Source organism: Montipora foliosa, chromosome 6 (genome assembly GCF_036669935.1).
Source record: "Montipora foliosa isolate CH-2021 chromosome 6, ASM3666993v2, whole genome shotgun sequence".
Lineage (NCBI taxonomy): Eukaryota > Metazoa > Cnidaria > Anthozoa > Scleractinia > Acroporidae > Montipora > Montipora foliosa.
Window position 1 is genome coordinate 45,207,744 of NC_090874.1, and position 13,090 is coordinate 45,220,833.

The 13,090-nt window shown below is 40.1% G+C and overlaps 1 protein-coding gene across 2 annotated transcripts in view; it reads right to left on the bottom strand.

Moving 5' to 3' along the window:
- Positions 1-13,090, bottom strand: part of LOC138007492 (uncharacterized) — a 36,931-nt gene that overhangs the window by 1,597 nt on the left and 22,244 nt on the right. The window contains exons 1-5 of one of the 2 annotated variants that reach the window (XM_068854447.1): positions 3,587-3,700; positions 3,369-3,487; positions 2,125-2,194; positions 1,875-1,988; positions 666-854 (exon numbers count right to left, since the gene is read on the bottom strand). In XM_068854447.1, the coding sequence (XP_068710548.1) occupies positions 666-854; positions 1,875-1,988; positions 2,125-2,194; positions 3,369-3,487; positions 3,587-3,601 (507 nt within the window). In that variant the 5' untranslated portion in view covers positions 3,602-3,700. Of the gene's footprint in view, positions 1-665; positions 855-1,874; positions 1,989-2,124; positions 2,195-3,368; positions 3,488-3,586; positions 3,701-13,090 lie in introns of those variants that run through there. The other variant, XM_068854446.1, reaches the window with a different exon arrangement.

A 13,090-nucleotide genomic window follows, 5' to 3' on the forward strand; every position in this document is an offset into this window, starting at 1 on the left:
ATTAAAAAATGGTGATTCTTCAAATTCTACTACATGTACACCAGTTAAACTAGGATCTTGCCAGTGGTACATGTAAGTAGATACTAGTAAAGAAACAAAAATATTTAATTGCAGGAATATTCACATCTTTTTTGCACTGGGGTGCAGGGACGGCACAGTGTTGATAGCACTTGCCTCCCACCAACGTGGCCAAGGTGCGATTCCCACAGTTGGCGTCATTTGGGTTGAGTTTGTCGGTTCTGTACTCTGCACCGACAAGTTTTTCTCTGGGTGCCCCAGTTTCTCTGTCCTCAAAAACCAACATTTGATTTGATTTGATTTGATTTGATTTGTGTTAATTTGATTTCACAGTTCACAGTGTCCCCAATTAGTGTTCCAGAGCTAGAAGACACTTCAATAAAGTTCCTTTCCTTTCCTTTTCCTCAATTAAACAGAAATATAAGTCATTCATTTTCATATCGTAACAGTCCTTTGATATCAAGACAAATATTAGCTATATATAACTGCTACAACAATTCACAAACACTTTGGGTATAAAGGCAAACAAATGCATTGAGATAGACAGTGCCCTCTCAGTGATTTCTTTTTCTGGTAGTTTCACATTCAATTAAAATGCAACAGGGTGGATATTTTAACTAAATGTTCTGTGGTTGACCATTTTTCACCTCTAGTCCACCAACGTCATCTTGAATTAGAAGTGTGATTCCACCATAATCTGTATGCTCTCCACAGCGAATCTGGCCAGGCTTGACTTTACTGATATCTTTTATAACTGGATAGTAATTGAATCGCAACTGGGTGCCACCCAATGAAGTGCCCTTGTTTTTATATGCATATGCAAAAGCATCAGGTTTCTGTTCAAAATATGATTTGACCTGAAGAATTAGTCTTAATAAAGGCATGTGTCAAGTAATAAAATGCACATCAAAATATAAACATGATAACAAATTTGAGCTGATCACCCACTTCCAGATCAGATCAGATCTCAAAAGCCCTGAAACCCTTTCCAGCTTTGCTAACCCATCGACACGTAAACTGCCCCCTTATTGATGATGAGAAAGCGTCTGGCGTTACACAAAGTAATATCTATCAAGTCCCACTCCTAAGAGTCAATGGGTTGATAACGGGGAGGATGTAGAAGTTGTTAAAGTGCCCCTAACCCCAAAATGTTTTTTTCGCTAAAATGAATCTTTGCACCTGTTTGAAACACATTGCGGCAATTTTTTCCTTTTTCTAACAAATTCTGCCATTTTATAGGCTTGAAAGTTGCGAAAATCCAAGCATCTTTTGTTCTCGACCTAGCTAGTCAGAAGGGGAGTGGGTCTATTCCTGATGTGATGTCACAATCTACTTTGCATGCATGTTTACAAAGAGTAATTGAAATGTAAATCAGTTTGTGACGTCACATCAGGAATAGACCGACTCCCCTTCTGACTCGGTTGTGAACAAAAGACACTTGGATTTTCGCAACTTTCGAAGCCTATAAAATGGCAGAATTTGTCAGAAAAAGGAAAAAATTGCTGCAATGCGTTTCGAACAGGTGCAAAGACTCATTTTAGCGAAAAAAAACATTTTGGGGTTAAGGGCACTTTAATGTTGCTTCCAAGACCATGATTATATTTTTTGTTTCATTTATTTGTGGCACCTAAAGTTCACTCTCTTGCAACTGAAAACATTAACGTTATCCCTGGAAATTATCAACCATATCAGGTTTAAAAAATAAAATATGCATTGCATTTATTGAATCTTGAGGAGTACACTTGACTGGTTTTCATTGTTTATAAATGACCAATTTTTAAAACAATCTGTGTACACACATGTATATTCTGCTCAGGACTACACAAGAAGCACACTGGTAGATACTAGTAACATACCATTTGAAGACCAATAGCCATACAGGACAGCACTCGAGTGCTAAGGTCTGCTAAATACTGATATACAACTGTCACTTTTTTTTGAAAGTCTGGAACATCTGCATCTGGCCATCTCTGGAATAAAGTAGGCAAAAGAGACTTCGTTTTCTAATGTTAATGTGAATGTCTTGAGGTATTCCCATGGTACAATAGTATACTTTATGATATTACAAATCAAAATGTACATATTCTTACAAATTCAGAAACTCACAAAATTTTCATCATCAATAGCACCAACATCAAAGGATTCTTTGAGATCTCCAGGTCTTTCTGGGTTTGTACTATGAATAAATCAAAAGGAATGTTAAGAGAGCTGCATGCTATTTATGGTCACTAAAAGCAAAGGAGGGGCAGTTCTAGGGGGGAAGGTGCATGGGGTGCACACCCCCCTCCTCCTCTTGAGATGACCTGCGGCTTTCTAATACAACTAGTATTCTGAAAAAAAAAAGTCACTAGTCAGCTATGCCATTCTAAGTGATGCACCCCTTCCTAAGAAAAAGTGTGGATCAGTCCCTGTTTATTATAGACAAATGGAGCTTCCCAAAATTGTGAAATGACACATGATAAATATATTATAAATAATTAAATTTGATGGCTTGTTGTAAAGTGCTGATAGCATTCATTTCTTTGATAAATTGGCTTTTATCTGTTTTTGTTTCATGTTTATTGTGAAAGGATTAAAACTCTCTTAGCAAAACTGTATGCATAAATGAGACATGGAGATGATTTTACGATGAGAGGTGAAATAATGCATTAGGTGTCACAAAGAGGAAGATCAGTGCAGTTGATGGAATAATATTATTTAATTTTATGCACTCGGAAAGAAGGCTGAAATGAAGTTACCACTGCAGTCTAAGTGTTGTCGAAATAATGCGCCGATCAACTCGAAACTTCAACATTCCCCCTCCTCAGGCAAAGCCCGGGCATTTCATCTTTTGAAGATTGGAGCACTCAAATTCCCGCCCCCTTGGGGAAAAATGCTGTTCAAATGCCCTACCCAATCATCGGATTTGTCTGTCATACCCTACTGAAGAACAATTGTTGTCGGCTCCTGTCATCGTTAATAAAGACTTGAAGACCTTTTTTGTAAGCCAATCGCTCACAAATGCTAGATCTCTTCCTTTAAACTCTTCCATCTCGTCTAAACACATGTTTTAAAGCTGTTAGTGACTTTCGCGCCCAAAAAAAAAAAGATTTGAAACCTGACACTTCCGGTTCAATTTCCCCCACCCCACGCAGGGTCAAATTCCCGGTTTGCCCGGGGGGTGGGGGGGAGTTTCGATTTGATCAGCGCATAAATCAGAAGTATTTTTCTACGAAAGCAGTTAGTATTACGCGGTAAAAAATGTCACAAGAATCTGGCTCTTTTGTTTCTTGCAATAACGTGACCGATCGATAATCAGAATTTACTTCAGTGACTGATGTTACCTTTAAATTATTAAAATCTAGACCCACCTTTCCCTTTCAAGGGCATCCCAGCCATCAGGTGACGTTCCTTCTTTCTTTGAGTATTTATCCTTCACTTCATCACTTAAATTGAAAAAGGTGTCATACGCTTCGAAGGCTGAGTCAATCTGAAAAGTAATGGCAATTCGTAGACTGGGTGTTAATTTTCGAAAACGTTTGGTGAAACATAATTTGAACTCATTTTCACAAAAAAAAAACCTCTTTACTACAAAATCCGCCATTTCGAGAAGTGCTTAAAGGGCAATCACCAACATAAAATAACAGGAAACCTGCAAGGGTATATACTCCATGGGAGAATGCCATGGATGCACCCTAATACTAATACTAAGCTTACTACTCTATATAAACACCACTTACTAGTCTACACGTTCTTGAAGTACTTAAGCATACTTCAGCTACTTTACCTACTCGACGTTCTTGGCCTACTCGACGTTCTTTTTTCTTTACCTACTAGACGTTCTACTTGAGGTTCTTTACCTACTTGAGGTTCTTTACCTACTCGATGGCCTTGGCCTACTTGAGGTTCTTTACCTACTCGCGGTTCTTGGCCTACTTAAGGTTCTTGGCTTACTTGAGGTTCTTGGCTTACTTGAGGTTCTTAACCAACTCGCGGTTCTTGGCTTACTTGAGGTTCTTGGCTTACTTGAGGTTCTTAACCAACTCGCGGTTCTTGGCCTACTTGAGGTTCTTGGCTTACTTGAGGTTCTTTACCTACTCTCGGTTCTTGGCCTACTTGAGGTTCTTGGCTTACTTGAGGTTCTTTACCTACTCTCGGTTCTTGGCCTACTTGAGGTTCTTGGCTTACTTGAGGTTCTTTACCTACTTGACGTTCTTTACCAACTCGCGGTTCTTGGCCTACTTGAGGTTCTTGGCTTACTTGAGGTTCTTTACCTACTTGACGTTCTTTACCAACTCGCGGTTCTTGGCCTACTTGAGGTTCTTGGCTTACTTGAGGTTCTTTACCTACTCGCGGTTCTTGGCCTACTTGAGGTTCTTGGCTTACTTGAGGTTCTTTACCTACTCGCGGTTCTTGGCCTACTTGAGGTTCTTGGCTTACTTGAGGTTCTTTACCTACTCTCGGTTCTTGGCCTACTTAAGGTTCTTGGCTTACTTGAGGTTCTTTACCTACTCTCGGTTCTTGGCCTACTTAAGGTTCTTGGCTTACTTGAGGTTCTTTACCTACTCGCGGTTCTTGGCCTACTTGAGGTTCTTGGCTTACTTGAGGTTCTTTACCTACTCTCGGTTCTTGGCCTACTTAAGGTTCTTGGCTTACTTGAGGTTCTTTACCTACTCGCAGTTCTTGGCCTACTTAAGGTTCTTGGCTTACTTGAGGTTCTTTATCTACTTGACGTTCTTTACCAACTCGCGGTTCTTGGCCTACTTGAGATTCTTGGCTTACTTGAGGTTCTTTACCTACTTGAGGTTCTTTACCAACTCGCGGTTCTTGGCCTACTTGAGATTCTTGGCTTACTTGAGGTTCTTTACCTACTTGAGGTTCTTTACCTACTCGAGGTTCTTGGCCTACTTGAGGTTCTTTACCTACTCGAGGTTCTTGGCCTACTTGAGGTTCTTTACCTACTTGACGTTCTTGGCTTACTTGAGGTTCTTTACCTACTTGAGGTTCTTTACCTACTCGAGGTTCTTGGCCTACTTGAGGTTCTTTACCTACTCGAGGTTCTTGGCCTACTTGAGGTTCTTTACCTACTTGACGTTCTTTACCTACTCGCGGTTCTTGGCCTACTTGAGGTTCTTGCCTTACTTGAGGTTCTTTACCTACTCGACGTTCTTGGCCTACTTGAGGTTCTTTACCTACTCGAGGTTCTTGGCCTGCTCGTGGTTCTTTGCCTTCTTGAGGTTCTTGCCTTACTTGAGGTTCTTTACCTACTTGACGTTCCTTGCCTACTCGCGGTTCTTGGCCTACTTGAGGTTCTTGGCCTACTCGTGGTTCTTGGCCTACTCGTGGTTCTTGGCCTACTTGAGGTTCTTGGCCTACTCGATGTTCTTGGCCTACTTGAGCTTCTTGGCCCCCTTGAGGTTTTTGGCTTACTTGACGTTCTTTACCTACTCGACGTTCTTAGCCTACTTGAGCTTCTTGGCCCCCTTGAGGTTCTTGGCTTACTTGACGTTCTTTACCTACTCAACGTTCTTAGCCTACTTTATGTTCTTGGCCTACTCGATGTTCTTGGCCTACTTGATGTTCTTGGCCTACTTGATGTTCTTGGCCTACTTGAGGTTCTTAGCCTACTCTGGGTTCTTGGCCTACTTGATGTTCTTGGCCTACTTGAGGTTCTTGGCCTACTCGACGTTCTTGGCCTACTTGAGGTTCTTTGCCTACTCGAGATTCTTGGCCTACTTAAGGTTCTTGGCCTACTCGAGATTCTATGGTAAAAATTTGTAAAATATGATAAAAAGTTAACTTAGGTTAATTACTATACATAATCCAGCTGTGATATTAATTTGGTAAAAATTTGATAAAACACGATTGAAGAGATAAAGAATATAACTTTACTGTAATCCGATGTAAACTCACTCTTTCAGGAAGACATGCAGGGACAATAAGCTCCTCGGGAGAGTTACATTTCAATAAAGAAACTGAGTTCTTTATGATTATGGGACTACTACTACTACTACTACTACTACTACTACTACTACTACTACTACTACTACTGATCACCCTGCTAGCCACCTCGCAGTACGGCGGGCATAAGCTTAAGCCAGCCCCTTTACATGACGCAATGTGTTGAGGCACCTCATCTACTGGGTTTATCCATTCCGTGCGTTATCCGATAGATGCTCACCTGTATATTCTAGTTTTTGCCTACGAAGGGTCCGTTTATTTTTTATGAGGTAGGGGGCACTGATGATGGAATTAGGATGGGCGAGGCGATCCACAAAGGAACAAATTGTTCCAAATATACGGTCACATAAAAATATTGAGGGAGAACGGAGAGTGAAAATTCTATTTACTAAAATGGAATGACTTCTCTTTATTCCAATAAACCATTCACAAAGTGAAACTATGCAGACAGTACATGTCATTTTCTATTGTCTAACAGCAATGTTTCCACGGTTTCTTAAAGGGTCAATGAAGTTTTTGTTGTTTGTTATCTTATTTGTTAAATCAGGTTATTGCTCATAAGCTAGTCTCCTATCGCGGACTCTTTTAGGGCAACGATTTGTCAGTGTTCTACTCACCCGACCACCCACCACAACACACACGGTAGGTCGTATAATAGTTGAGGTCTGTTTATCTTTTTCTTGGGGGTGGGGGAGGGGGCACAAAAATAAGTGTCCTCATATATTGGAGAAGATATGAAAGCCTAGGGGATGTTATGCAATATTCACTGCGTTTTCCAAAATCCCATCAGTCCCCCTAAAAAATGAATGCTCCCTAATAAGCGTCATAGTCTACAGTGAAAGAACTGAATCTTATCACGCTTGTGCTAACTGATTGTCGGGTTTTTATAAATGGGATGGTAGTGTAAGAAACAGGCCGAGTTTTGTAAAGGGGATGCTTTATTGCTGATTCTTTCCGCGTACTCAAAGGAAAAAGGCGAAACTATGAATGTCTAAAACAAAAAAATATATATATATATACTCGCAAAAGATAATAAGATTCCGAATTCTCGTATTAAATTAAATTGGTAGGTGCTACTTTCCATCAAGCGATTTGCTCTCCCACGCCAATATTACATAGATCAAGAAGTGATTCAGTTCTGGAAAGCAGAATTTTTCAATTTACTTGAGTATAAAATTGCTATAGCTGAAACATTAACGGGTGACATCATTTGAGAGATTTAGTCTCAAGGTTCAAAATTTCTGTGAGCTAGAACCTACATTACATTACATGGTTCAGTGTTCAAGCTTTTTGTCATAAGACAGCATGTATACCGAAATTGAGCCTTCTGATTTCTTCTTCTCTCTTCCTTAGATATAATAATTTTCCGGTGATCTGCAGACATGACTTAACAGATGCTGTTATTTTTAATATTTGTGCTGCGTTACTTTGTACGACATAGTTATATAATTGGTGGATATTTTCCTGCCTGGGTATCACACTGGTCGCATACAGGAAGGATTCCGTCATGTGCAGTATGCACGTTTCAAGCTGGGTCCATTGCCCAATTACACCACGCATATTACTTTCTTTGACGTATTGAGTTCCTCTCCGACGCTTCAATGAAGGTGGACTTGACAAAATCTTCTTCCGTTTTAGTTTTGGAGCATCCTCTCTCTTGTCTGTGCTTCTTGCCCCAAAGGTATTTCTGCAATTGTAGCATTTACACGTGCCATCACACTTTGCGTTGTTCGCGTAACAAGGGCATCTGGACATTTTTTTGCCCTCCAAATCAATGCAAGACACGAATGATGGGTCTTTTGTTTTACGCTCTTCTCCACATCTGCAGCCACGTTTTTCTTTCAGCCCAATCTTATTATTGCTGCAGTGACGGCATTTGCATTTTTTCTTGCATGGCTCTCCTTTTCTTACACACGGACACCTGGAAGTTTTGCCTTCCCCTTCTTTGCAAGAGAAGTGATCCCTTGACTTAACTTTGCTGCCGCAGCTGCATCCTTTTCCTCCTGGGGAGGATGTCGCACATTCTCTTTCCTCAGCACCTAGGAAAATAAAGAACAATCAATTATTACAGTATTAATTTGTCTTTTTGTTTGTTTGTTTTTCAATTTAGGCCCCGTTTACAAGCAGGTGGGGTAACCCTAGTGCTGGGGTGAAATTGTGTCGGTCGGTCGGGGAAAAGAGATCGAGGCGCCTGAATCAAGGAAATGCGTGGATGTTTGTGACGTATATAACCATTCTAGATTTAACACACAAGCGTCAACGTGGCTTCAGATGTTCAAGATGTGGCTAGCGCTCTCCATCGTCGGGATAAATACAACGGTTTTGCTTGTGCTTATCCCATGTTGATTTATCGGGTTCTCCACATTTGAATCAAACGAGGCCAGGCCAATCAATTTGTCATCACCCTGTATTTCTATTCAAAATCAGGCCTACATCTCAAGTTTTTAAGAAACAGGGGATGTAAATTTTGTATTTATAGTTGAGTAGTATGAAACAGAATATTAGACAAGGAATATGTTTTAAGATTTTTAAAATAGTAGGTTATTCGGGCGATGGGAAACGATGTTACTTAAAGTAAAAAGCATTCTAGAAATTAATGCGATCTGAGAATTACTCCGAACTTAAAACAAATCTATAACTACTGCGAACTTCAACAAAATCAACCAAAACCGGTTCGGTTGAAACGGTTGATCCCAATAGAACACGACTTAAGTCTACCGACCTTTCAAAGCTGTGGTAGCATCATAATGCCCAGCACCATAGTAATGAAATGCCACATAAATGCATCTGCTCGTTTTTGGATCATCAGGTAGAAATGGCACATAACGATAGTTCTCGTTTGACGTCACAACCATGATAGGGAGCTTGAGGATATGGGCACAAACTTTCATTACTACATCGCCTAGTGACCTGTCAAATACGCCGTTTTGCCTGAATTCTTCAGCTGTCAGAGCAAGCGAGTCTCGATCTTGATCTGAAACAAACGCCATGAATTCATCATTTTCTTTCAAAATTTCATCTGCAAAGAGATTTCGCAGTATCTTAATGTCTTCCTCTTCATTTTTGAGAAGACCAAGTGTTATAAGATGCTGCCATATTTCTTTATCCTCGCTGGAAAAGGTGCTCCTTAGCATCCTTGCTACGCTGCGAAATGCGCAGTCACCGTCCTTAGCTATAGCGTCGATCTTCAGATTAAAACCAGCAAGGTTTCTATCAAGGCGCGTCCTGTGTTCCGTTATTGTGGGGTTCGTTTTGTCGTTATCGCTTTCGTTATCATAGAAAATGTGATGCACATTTAAACTTTGAGGTTTGTCTGCAATCAACAAAAGATCATCAGTGTGAAAAGATCTATTAACATTGTCATTTGATAGACTTGTCATTATCCGCGAAGCCGAAATTGCGGCCTTCAGTACGGATTCTGCAACAGTTTCAGAACAAACATCTTCGATGGACTCTGCAATCAGCAAGTGGTCGAGACCTTTACCTGTTCCTGTGTTCATTGGCGCTCCCTTGTCGCATACATTTCCCTCAGTATTGTCATTTGCTTTTGTTTTAAATGCCGACCAACTCGAAGTTAAGTCATTATCAGTAAGCAAAGGTCTTCTTCGTACAGGCTTTACGCATTTTATTTTAGAGTTACACTGGTGTTGCAAACAAGAAGCCGCTTTGTTGCTGTAACTGTAAAAAAGCATTGTTAATAATGCGACAGCTAATTCTAGACTGATTCTTGTCGCACCTGTTAATAGTGATCTGTTTAATAGTCTATGCAGTTGCTCATTTCGTTCGGTTCCAAATCCGGGTGGTATTCCAGAAAGGCATCCTTTTTTAATGTGTTCGCGGATGTACTCAATTTGTTGAAATGTCGCCTCTGTTAAACAGGAAGAAGGGACATTCCTCCATCTTTCAAGTAAGCTATCTAGATTGCCTTCAATTTCCATTGGATCAGGAGTAACCATCTGCCGATTTTTCCCAAGATCGGTGCTCTGTCTGAATACTAATCCAAATTCCTTTCCAAATTGGTGTCTAAGAACGGACTGACCAGTTTCAAGTGTTCTAAGTACACGCTGGCATGCGTGAAAAATATCCAATTTAATTTGAGCTTTTGGAAAAACAGATTGATACTTGTTTCTGTTCTTACAACAGTCGTCGATAGCTATCAAGGCAATTGAATGGTTTTTTTTACTCAATCTCTCCTTCAATCTCACAAGAAGATCATCGATTTCTTGAAATGCAGTCGACTTTGTCAATCTCCAGTCCAGAATTTGACCGTTTTCGTTTAAAACGATGAACAAGTTTTTAAAGTTTGTTAGAAATTTCTGCTCTTCTCCTTCAGTAACGACTCCTATATTTTTACTTATTTTAAACGTGTGATCGCATGAAATTGATGCTGCAGACATCCCTAACATTTCGCTAGCGTAGAAACCTTTGTACCACTTGAAATCATCCAAAAGTATCCGTGTAAGTTGATCATTGCTAGGAAATGCAAACAAGTCGTTTGAATAGAAGTCTTCAAAATCAAACGCTTCGCCTTTCGCTAGTCCATCTCTTACGGCTGCATTGAAAGTTTCTCCAAGTCTTGTATGGTGCTCATGATTTAGACCTACAATTCCTTCGCTGATTTTCAGAAAGTTCACACCCTGTGTGATCATGTTCTTTATGTAAGAAATAAGTCGTTTAGAGCATCCACTTCTTTGATATAATTTCACGGGAAATAGCTCTCTTGCTGTTTCCGGTAGACTGTTCAGCAAATCAGGAGAGGATGCAAAAAGTTTATGCGTCTTTCTTCCTTGCTGACACAGGTAAATTCTCTGTACAAGAATAATATTTCCAAAAAGGTCATATATTAGCCGCGGTCTCTTTTCTTTGTTCCCGTCAAGATTGTTTGTCCATTGCCAGGGCCTCAAAACCACATCAGTGTGGATAGGACATTTCAAAGAGCAGGCGGCGTGCTGCTCCTGAGGACTCCATAATAACACCTTGGGTAGTAAAAAATCTCTTTGTGTTTTGCCTGCCACTGAAGCTGGAGGATGAACGACATCGCAGAACTGTGTACTTGCGGGATCCTTTTCAAAAATATCAGTCAGTTTATTAATGTACTTCGTAACTTCCTCGGCATTGTTTAGGTTGTATTCACTGCTCAACTGTGACCTTAATACGAGAAGGGAAAATAATGCAAAAAAGTACTGTTTGAATCCCATGACACGAGTCGGTGTTTTTGTCTATTGCCGCATTGCTCGAACTCAACGGCTTTTGCTCAGTAAGAGACGGGTCAATATCAAGAGAAACGATCTATACGCTTCGGGAGCCTTGATGTAGGACGGTGTTGACGAATATCTAACTGTAAATTTTTCGTAAAGAGGTGGTATGTATATATGATCCACCGACACTAAACCCCACACACCCACAACCAGATCAATGTTTTTACACTATGTTGATAGATTGACAGGTTATTGGTACAGACAATTGTTGATTCTAAACCTGTAGCTTGGAGAGCAGGCGAGTAAAAACGTGAGGTATCACAGGTTGTCCAACCGCGTATTTTTGAAATGAGCATCAAAGAGAATCAGAAGCACATGACCTTAAAGTGAATGCGTGTAACTTGCAACTCTTTTCCTTGGAACAAAGCTTGGGAGTTTTTGGACGCCAATCTAAAAAATAAGGTCGAACCGCGGCACGCACGAGAAACTACATCCAAATAACGAAGTACTTAAACTCAAACCAGAGTTGAACTCTTCAAGGTCATGAAATTCTTAGAGAAGGCATTCCAATTTGTGAGGATAATAACAATATTGTTATCAACGTCCAGTCTGCATTTGGTAAAACATAGAAAGAGTTGATAAATCGTACTGGCACGAATGAATCCAATCAATGAAAGGCGAAGGGCATGTTTCTCGAAAGTCCCGAAACTTTACGGGCCGTTTTCGGGTGTCACAATTCCTTTTGTATCTCAAGAACGGAGAGAATTTAAGTCGTCAAACTTCACAGCCATTTTGCTTTTTGTTACCTTGAAATCAAGTTAAAACATCGGCTTTCCAGAACAAGAGGTTGACAGTTTCATAAAAGGCTTTTCGGGCCCGAAAAGTTTTCGGGACTTTTGAGAAACGGGCCCCAGGTCAGCAAAGTCTAACAGAGAAATGATTTAGGTTAATTTCACACAACACTTGAAATTATATTTTAGTATATTTGTGCAGAAAGTATTTTTATTAACAGATAGCAGAGAATTTTACGAGCGCTTGAATTATAGCCGGAAGTCCTTTGATGTTTCTCTTTTACTGAGACTTGCCGCTTTTTAGAGCGAGAGGTGTGAGTGACTCAGTAAAATTTCCGGTCGGCTCATTAGCTTTAACGGAAATTTTCGTCACTTTGTCGAATACACGCCTTTAAATTGAGTAATATGTGAGAAGCCGATGTTGACCAGCAATCGATTGATGTGGACATGAACTCTTAAAAATGGGGGAAAAAGTTATGATCACAAAAGAAAAGAGAAATTAATTGTGTCCTGGGATTGGACTCATTTGAATGATGCGTGTGGAGTTTCGGCGTATTTTTTAGTTGGGAAAACGTTCGATATTCCGTTATGAGTAAAAAAATTCATGCGCCTTTTTAGGTCGGGTCACACTAGTGGAAATTTTCTTTATTTAAGTGCGCCCCAACGTTAAATTTTTTTCCAGTTTTTGGTGGACACCAAGCCTTAATGCTACCTCGGAGGTTAACAAATTCTGGAATGAGTCGCTTTCGTTAAGCTTTCCGCGGGTTGATGATTGATGTTTATGTCAGTCATTGGAATGTGCAAATTTCCTTGAACTGAATCAGTGGATTTTAGAATTTCGTTAAATGCAAAACACACCGAAATTTGGAAACTATGTTTTTTTCCAAAAAAATTATCGCCATTAGACGGTAAAAAATTCGCTTTAGTGCGACCCGGGTCCTATTCCTATTCGCGCCTGGACATGGTGGGGTGACAACACCAACAACGCCTATCCTGTTTTTGAAGGACAAATTTCTTTCTTGAATCTGGATATTTCACAGGGAATCGAGAGACTTGAGATTTTTTTCTGGGAAACATGACATATTTTCGGATCATAGCAGAAAAAAGCAGGATAGTCGACATTTTTACCGAAATGTCAAGGAT